The 8,748-nt window shown below is 56.8% G+C and overlaps 2 protein-coding genes across 2 annotated transcripts; both read left to right on the forward strand.

Annotated features, from left to right (window-relative positions):
- The first annotated feature begins 5,901 nt into the window (after nucleotides 1–5,901).
- Nucleotides 5,902–6,624, forward strand: LOC126143474 (uncharacterized). The gene has a single exon (XM_049915396.1). The coding sequence runs from the start codon at nucleotides 5,902–5,904 to the stop codon at nucleotides 6,622–6,624; it is 723 nt and encodes a 240-aa protein (XP_049771353.1).
- LOC126143475 (trophinin-like) lies at nucleotides 6,621–7,235 on the forward strand. The gene has a single exon (XM_049915397.1). It carries the CDS (start codon nucleotides 6,621–6,623, stop codon nucleotides 7,233–7,235), a length of 615 nt encoding a protein of 204 aa, XP_049771354.1.
- The last annotated feature ends 1,513 nt before the right edge of the window (nucleotides 7,236–8,748 follow it).

Consider the following 8,748-nt stretch of genomic DNA (forward strand, 5'->3'; position numbering starts at 1 on the left):
TCATCGCAAACTGTGCTGTCCTCGCAAGCTGTGCTGTCCTAGCAAGATGTGCTGTCCTTGCAATGTGTGCTGTGCTGTCCTCAAAAAGTATGCTGTGTTCACAAAGTCACATACACTAACTATGTGTTCTGTCATTGTGCGGATTGCAAAAGCATCTGTTACTGAACTTGCAAGAGATACCTTGCATGGGGAAGTGACTGCTTACGCAAAACTTACTATACTGTCCTCAAAAAGTATGCTGCTGCACAAGGTGTGTTGTCCTCGAAAGATGTCCTTTCCTTGCAGGCTGTTTTGTCCTTGCAAGGGGAGTGGATTCTGTGCAAGGTGCGCGGTGCGCTGTCCTCACTGGTTGTGCTAGTTGTGAAAATTATTGTCCCCCACATGGTGAGCTGTATTGCCAACATGTGCTAACCTCATAATGAGTGCAGCAATCAGAAGGCATGCAGTCATTGGAACACATAATTTTTCAGAAAATATGCCTTCTTCATATATTGTACTATCCCCACACAGTGTACTAACATTACAAGGCGTTCTCTCCTCTTGGGGTGTGCCTCCCTTATAAAATGTCCTCTCATTCCAACATGTGCTCTCCCTTTAAGATGTGCGGACTGCCTAAAGTGAGCTGACCTCTGCATATCTGCCATCTTCTTAATGCTTGATGTACTCAGCAGGTGTGCAATTTTATTGGTGTCTTGTGTTCTGAAGGTGTCTTTGCAGGGCGAACTGTCTTCGCATGGCATGCTAACTTCACAGGTGTGCTGTCTTCACTAGGTGTGCAGTGCTTGCAAGGTGTGATGTCCCTGCATGGTGAGCCATTCTCACATGGTGTGCCATTCTCACATGGTGTGCCATCCTCACATGGTGTGCCATCTTCGAATGGTGTGCCAACCTCGAATGGTGTGCCAACCTCACATGGTGTGCCATCCACGCTTGGTGTGCCATCCTTGCAAGGTGTGCCATCCCCACAAGATGTGCCTTCCTCACAAAGGGTGCCATCCTCACAAGGTGTGCTGTCCTCGCAAGGTGTGCTGTCCTCGCAAGGTGTGCCGTCCTCGCAAGGTGTGCCGTCCTCGCAAGGTGTGCCATCCTCGCAAGGTGTGCTGTCCTCACAAGGTGTGCTGTCCTCACAAGGTGTGCTGTCCTCACAAGGTGTGCTGTCCTCACAAGGTGTGCTGTCCTCACAAGGTGTGCTGTCCTCACAAGGTGTGCTTTCCTCACAAGGTGTGCTGTCCTCACAAGGTGTCCTGTCCTCGCAAGGTGTGCCGTCCTCGCAAGCAGTGCTGTCCTCTCAGGGAGTGCCATCCTTGCAAGGAGTGCCAACATTGCTAGCTGTGCTGTACTCACATACAATGCATGACAAGCCCCCCTTGCAGAGCAAGCTAAGCTCACATTGTGTGGTTCTACCATCCCAAGATGTTCTGACCTCACATAATGCGCTGTCCTCAGTAGGGATGCTGCCCTCAAATAAAGTGGTGCCCACACTTCACGTTCTGTCCTTCAATAGAGTCACTTCCTAATAATATGTGCCATCTAAGATCAGTGTAGCCTCTCACAATCTGTACTGTCTTTCGAATGTGTGTTGCCCCTGGTAGATGTGCTTTCCTTTCATGGTGAGCTGTGAGCTGCGCTGACAAGAGCGACTGATATCAGAACGTATGCTCCTCTACCTGTAGCAACATGTCTCTTTCTTAAATTATCTTAATCACAACCTGGGATTATTACATTAAAAGAGCTATCCCACTAGGTGTACTGACTACACGTCATGATGCTTGGACATGGTTTGCAGTCCTTACGTCCACAAAGATCTTCTCACTTATTAGGAGTGACGAAATCAGACTTCGCAGTATTAACAGTGTGTGAAGACTTCGCAAGGTGTGCAGCCTTTTTAAGGAGTGCGGCCTTTTTAAGGAGTGCAGCCCTTGCAAAGGGTGAGACTTTCAATGACTGGAGCCTTCACAATAAGTGCAGACTCCACATGGAGTGAGTGCAGCCTCCAAATGGAGTGCAGTCTCTGCATGGATTGCACCCTGCACTGGGAGTACACCTTCCGCAGGGAGTGAAGCCTCCACACGGAGTACACCCTTCGCACAGAGTGCAGTCTTTGCATGCAGTGCAGCCTTCGCATGGAGTACAGCCTTCGCATGGAGTGCTGCCTTCGCAAGGAGTGCAGCCTTCGCATGGAGTGCAGCCTTCGCATGATAGTGCAGCCTACGCATGGAGTGCAGCCTTCGCAAGGAGTGCTGCCATCGCACGGAGTGCTGAATTCGCACGGAGTGCTGCCTTTGCACGGAGTGCTGCCTTTGCACGGAGTGCTGCCTTTGCACGGAGTGCTGCCTTCGCAAGGGGTGCTGCCGTCGCAAGGAGTGCTGCCTTCGCAAGGAGTGCTGCCTTCGCAAGGAGTGCTGCCTTCGCAAGGAGTGCTGCCTTCGCAAGGAGTGCTGCCTTCGCAAGGAGTGCTGCCTTCGTAAGGAGTGCTGCCTTCGCAAGGAGTGCTGCCTTCGCAAGGAGTGCTGCCATCGCAAGGAGTGCTGCCATCGCAAGGAGTGCTGCCATTGCAAGGAGTGCTGCCATCGCAACGAGTGCTGCCATCGCAAGGAGTGCTGCCTTCGCAAGGAGTGCTGCCTTCGCAAGGAGTGCTGCCTTCGCAAGGAGTGCTGCCTTCGCAAGGAGTGCGTCCTTCGCAAGGTGTGCTGCCTTCGCAAGGTGTGCTGCCTTCGCAAGGAGTGCTGCCTTTGCAAGGAGTGCTGCCTTTGCAAGGTGTGCTGCCTTTGCACGGAAAGCATCCTTCGCAAGGAGTGCTGCCTTTGCACGGAGTGCTGCCTTCGCACGGAGTGCAGCCTTCGCACGTAGTGCTGACTTTGCATGGAGTGCTGCCTTTCTACAGATTGCTGCCTTCGCAAGGAGTGCTGCCTTCGCAAAGAGTGCTGACTTCGCAAGGTATGATGCCTTCGCAAGGAGTGCTGCCTTCGCAAGGAGTGCTGCCTTTGCATGGAGTGCTGCCTAAGCAAGGACTGCTGTCTTCGCACAGAGTGCGCCTTCTCACGAAGTGCTGCCTTCACAGGGAGTGCTGCCTTCGCAAGGAGTGCTGCCTCCGCAAGGAGTGCTGCCTTCGCAAGGAGTGCTGCCTTCACACAGAGTGCTGCCTTCGCAAGGAGTGCTGCCTTCACACAGAGTGCTGCCTTCGCACGGAGTGCTGGTTCGCACAGAGTGCAGCATTCGCATGGAGTGCTGATTTCGCAGGGAGTGCTGCCTTCGCAAGGAGTGCTGCCTTTGCATGGAGTGCAGCCGTCACACATAGTGCTGCCTTCGTACTGAGGCCTGCTTTTGCACTGAGTGCTGCTTTCGCACGGAGTGCTGCCTTTGCATGGAGTGCAGCCTTCGCACATAGTGCTGCCTTCACACGGAGTGCTTCCTTTGACACAGTGCTGCCTTCGCAAGAAGGGCTGCCTTCGCAAAGAGTGCTGCCTTCGCAAGGAGTGCTGCCTTTGCACAGAGTGCTGCCTTTGCAGGGAGTGCTGCCTTTGCAGGGAGTGCTGCCTTTGCACAGAGTGCTGCCTCCGCAAGGACTGCTGCCTTTGCATGGACTGTTGCCTTTGCATGGACTGTTGCCTTTGCAAGGAGTGCTGCCTTCGCAAGGAGTAATGCCTTCGCTAGGAGTGCTGCCTTCGCAAGGAGTGCCGCCTTCGCAAGGAGTGCAGCCTTCGCAAGGAGTGCTGCCTTCGCTAGGACTGCTGCCTTCGCTAGGACTGCTGCCTTCGCTAGGAGTGCTGCCTTCGCTAGGAGTGCTGCCTTCGCTAGGAGTGCTGCCTTCGCTAGGAGTGCTGCCTTCGCTAGGAGTGCTGCCTTCGCTAGGAGTGCTGCCTTCGCTAGGAGTGCTGCCTTCGCTAGGAGTGCTGCCTTCGCTCGGAGTGCTGCCTTCGCTCGGAGTGCTGCCTTCGCTCGGAGTGCTGCCTTCGCTAGGAGTGCTGCCTTCGCTAGGAGTGCTGCCTTCGCTCGGAGTGCTGCCTTCGCAGGGAGTGCTGCCTACGCAGGGGGTGCTGCCTTCGCAAGGAGAGCTGCCTTCGCAAGGAGTGCTGCCTTCGCACGGAGGGCTGCCTTCGCAAGGTGTGCTCCCTTCGCAGGGAGTGCTGCCTTCGCAAGGGGTAATGCCTTCGCAAGTACTGCTGCCTTCGCAGGGAGTACTGCCTTTGCAACGAGTGCTGCCTTCCAATGAGTGCTGCCTTCGCAAGGAGTGCTGCCTTCGCTAGGAGTGCTGCCTTCGCAGGGAGTGCTGCCTCTGCTGGGAGTGCTGCCTTCGCAAGGAGTGCTGCCTTCGCAAGGAGTGCTGCCTTCGCTAGGAGTGCTGCCTTCGCAATGAGGGCTGCCTTTGCAGGGAGTGCTGCCTTCGCAAGGGGTGGTGCCTTCGCAAGCAGTGCTGCTTTCGCAAGGAGTGCTGCCTTTGCAAGGAGCGCAGCCATCGCAAGGACTGTTGCCTTCGCTAGGAGTGCTGCCTTCGCAAGGAGGGCTGCCTTCGCAAAGAGGGCTGCCTTCGCAGGGAGTGCTGCCTTCGCAAGGGGTAATGCCTTCGCAAGTAGTTCTGCTTTCGCAGGGAGTACTGCCTTTGCAAGGAGTGCTGCCTTCCAAGGAGTGCTGCCTTCGCAAGTAGTGCTCCCTTCGCAAAGAGTGCTGCCTTCGCAAGGAGTGCTGCCTTCGCAATGAGGGCTGCCTTCGCTAGGAGTGCTGCCTTCGCAAGGAGTGCTGCCTTCGCAAGGAGAGCTGTCTTCGCAAGGAGTGCTGCCTTCGTAAGGAGTGCTGCCTTCGCAAGGAGTGCTTCCTTCGCAAGGAGAGCTGCCTTCGCAAGGACTGCTGCCATCGCAAGGAGTGCTGCCATCGCAAGGAGTGCTGCCTTCGCAAGGAGTGCTGCCATCGCAAGGAGTGCTGCCTTCGCAAGGAGTGCTGCCTTCGCAAGAAGTGCTGCCTTCGCAAGGTGTGCTGCATTCGCAAGGTGTGTTGCCTTCGCAAGGAGTGCTGCCTTTGCAAGGAGTGCTGCCTTTGCAAGGTGTGCTGCCTTCGCACGGAAAGCATCCTTCGCAAGGAGTGCTGCCTTAGCACGGAGTGCTGCCTTCGCACAGAGTGCAGCCTTCGCACGTAGTGCTGACTTTGCATGGAGTGCTGCCTTTCTACAGATTGCTGCCTTCGCAAGGAGTGCTGCCTTCGCAAAGAGTGCTGACTTCGCAAGGTATGATGCCTTCGCAAGGAGTGCTGCCTTCGCAAGGAGTGCTGCCTTCGCAAGGAGTGCTGCCTTCGCAAGGATTGCTGCCTTCGCAAGGAGTGCTGCCTTCGCAAGGAGTGCTGCCTTCCCATGGAGTGCTGCGTTGGGACAGAGTGCTGCCTTCGCTAGGGTTGTTGCCTTCGTACACAGTGCGGCCTTCGCAAGGAGTGCTGCCTTCGCAAGGAGTGCTGCCTTCGCAAGGTGTGCTGCCTTTGCAAGGAGTACTGCCTTCGCAAGGAGTGCTGCCTTCGCAAGGAGTGCTGCCTTCGCTAGCAGTGTTGCCTTCACAAGGAGTGCTGCGTTCAGAAGGAGTGGTGCCTCCGCAAGGGGTGCTGCCTTCGCAAGGAGTGCTGCCTTTGCAATGAGTACTGCTTTCGCAAGGAGTGCTGCCTTCGCAAGGAGTGCTGCCTTCCAATGAGTGCTGCCTTCGCAAGGAGTGCTGCTTTCGCAAGGAGTGCTGCCTTCGCAGGGAGTGCTGCATCCGCAAGGAGTGCTGCCGTCGCAAGGTGTGCTGCCTTCGCAAGGAGTGCTGCCTTTGCAAGGAGCGCTGCCATCGCAAGGAGTGCTGCCTTCGCTAGGAGTGCTGCCTTCGCAAGGAGGGCTGCTTCGCAAAGAGGGAGTACTGCCTTTGCAACGAGTGCTGCCTTCCAATGAGTGCTGCCTTCGCAAGGAGTGCTGCCTTCGCAAGGAGTGCTGCCTTCGCAAGGAGTGCTGCCTTCGCAAGGAGTGCTGCCTTCGCAACGAGGGCTGCCTTTGTAGGGAGTGCTGTCTTCATAAGGGGTTTTGCCTTCGCCAGGACTGCTGCCTTTGCAAGGAGTGCTGCCTTCGCAAGGAGAAATGCCTTCGCAAGGAGTGCTGCCTTCGCAAGGAGTGCAGCCTTCGCACGTAGTGCTGCCTTCCCACGGAGTGCTGCCTTTGCACAGAGATCTGCATTCGCAGGGTGTGGTGCCTTCGCAAGGTGTGCTGCCTTCGGTAGGAGTGCTGCCTTCAAAAGGAGTGCTGCCTTCGCAAGGAGTACTGCCTTCGAAAGGAGTGCTGCCTTCGCAAGGAGGCCTGCCTTCGAGAGGAGGGCTGCCTTCGAGAGGAGGGCTGCCTTCGCAGGGAGTGCTGCCTTCGCAAGGGGTAATGCATTTTCAAGTAGTGCTGCCTTCTCAGGGAGTACTGCCTTTGCAACGAGTGCTGCCTCCCAAAGAGTGCTGCCATCACAAGGAGTGCTGCCTTCGCAAGGAGTGCTGCCTTCGCAAGGAGTGCTGCCTTCGCAAGGAGTGCTGCCTTCGCAAGGAGTGCTGCCTTCGCAAGGAGTGCTGCCTTCGCAAGGAGTGCTGCCTTCGCAAGGAGTGCTGCCTTCGCAAGGAGTGCTCCCTTCGCAATGAGGGCTGCCTTTGCAGGGAGTGCTGCCTTCGCAAGGGCTGGTGCCTTTGCAAGCAGTGCTGCCTTTGCAAGGAGTGCTGCTTTCGCAAGGAGTGCTGCCTTCGCTAGGAATGCTGCCCTTCTAAGGAGAGCTGGCTTCGCAAGGAGTGCTGCCATCGCTAGGAGTGTTGCTTTCGCAAGGAGGGCTGACTTCGCAGGGAGTGCTGCCTTTGCAGGAAGTGCTGCCTTTGCAAGGAGTGGTGCCTTCGCATGGAGTGCTGCCTTCGCAGGGAGTGCTGCATCCGCAAGGAGTGCTGCCTTCGCAAGGAGTGCTGCCTTCGCAAGGAGTGCTGCCTTTGCAAGGAGCGCTGCCATCGCAAGGACTGTTGCCTTCGCTAGGAGTGCTGCCTTCGCAAGGAGGGCTGCCTTCGCAAGGAGGGCTGCCTTCGCAAAGAGGGCTGCCTTCGCAGGGAGTGCTGCCTTCGCAAGGGGTAATGCCTTCGCAAGTAGTTCTGCATTCGCAGGGAGTACTGCCTTTGCAAGGAGTGCTGCCTTCCAAGGAGTGCTGCCTTCGCAAGTAGTGCTCACTTCGCAAAGAGTGCTGCCTTCGCAAGGAGTGCTGCTTTCGCAATGAGGGCTGCCTTCGCTAGGAGTGCTGCCTTCGCAAGGAGTGCTGCCTTCGCAAGGAGTGCTGCCTTCGCAAGGAGTGCTGTCTTCGCAAGGAGTGCTGCCTTCGCAAGGAGTGCTGCCTTCGCAGGGAGCGCTGCCTTCGCAAGGAGTGCTGCCTTCGCAAGGAGTGCTGCCTTCCCAAGGAGTGCTGCCTTGGGACAGAGTGCTGCCTTCGCTAGGAGTGTTGCATTCGTACACAGTGCAGCCTTCGCAAGGAGTGCTACGTTCGCAAGGTGTGCTGCCTTTGCGAGGAGTACTGCCTTCGCAAGGAGTGCTGCCTTCGCAAGGAGTGCTGCCTTCGCTAGCAGTGTTGCCTTCGCAAGGAGTGCTGCGTTCAGAATGAGTGGTGACTCCGCAAGGGGTGATGCCTTCGCAAGGAGTGCTGCCTTTGCAAGGAGTACTGCCTTTGCAAGGAGGGCTGCCTTCGCAAGGAGTGCTGCCTTCGCTAGGAGTGTTGCCCTCGCAAAGAGGGCTGCCTTCGCAAGGAGGGCTGCCCTCGCAGGGAGTACTGCCTTCGCTAGGAGTGATGTCTTCGCAAGGAGGGCTGCCTTCGAGAGGAGGGCTGCCTTCGCAGGGAGTGCTGCCTTCGCAAGGGGTAATGCCTTCGCAAGTAGTGCTGCCTTCTCAGGCAGTACTGCCTTTGCAACGAGTGCTGCCTTCCAATGAGTGCTGCCTTCCCAAGGAGTGCTGCTTTCGCAAGGAGGGCTGCCTTCGCAGAGAGTGCTGCCTTTGCAGGGAGTACTGCCTTCGCAAGGAATGGTGTCTTCACAAGGAGTGCTGCCTTCGCAGGGAGTGCTGCATCCGCAAGGAGTGCTGCCTTCGCAATGTGTGCTGCCTTCGCAAGGAGTGCTGCCTTTCCAAGGAGTGCTGCCTTTCCAAGGAGCGCTGCCATCGCAAGGAGTGCTGCCTTCGCTGGGAGTGCTGCCTTCGCAAGGAGGGGCTGCCTTCGCAAAGAGGGAATACTGCCTTTGCAACGAGTGCTGCCTTCCAATGAGTGCTGCCTTTGCAAGGAGTGCTGCCTTCGCAAGGAGTGCTGCCTTTGCAAGGAGTGCTGCCTTCGCAAGGAGTGCTGCCTTCGCAAGGAGTGCTGCCTTCGCAAGGAGTGCTGCCTTCGCAACGTGGGCTGCCTTTGTAGGGAGTGCTGTCTTCGTAAGGGGTTTTCCCTTGCCAGGAGTGCTGCCTTTGCAAGGAGTGCTGCCTTTGCAAGGAGTGTTGCCTTCGCAAGGAGTGCTGCCTTCGCAAGGAGTGCTGCCTTCGCAAGGAGTGCTGCCTTCGCAAGGAGTGCTGCCTTTGCACAGAGTGCTGCCTTTGCAGGGAGTACTGCCTTTGCACAGAGTGCTGCCTCCGCAAGGAGTGCTGCCTTTGCATGGACTGTTGCCTTCGCAAGGAGTGCTGCCTTTGCAAGGATTGCTGCCTTCGCAAGGAGTGCTGCCTTCGCTAGAAGTGCTGCCTTCGCACGGAGGGCTGCCTTCGCAAGG

This window comes from Schistocerca cancellata, unplaced genomic scaffold (assembly GCF_023864275.1).
Source record: "Schistocerca cancellata isolate TAMUIC-IGC-003103 unplaced genomic scaffold, iqSchCanc2.1 HiC_scaffold_804, whole genome shotgun sequence".
Taxonomy (NCBI): domain Eukaryota; kingdom Metazoa; phylum Arthropoda; class Insecta; order Orthoptera; family Acrididae; genus Schistocerca; species Schistocerca cancellata.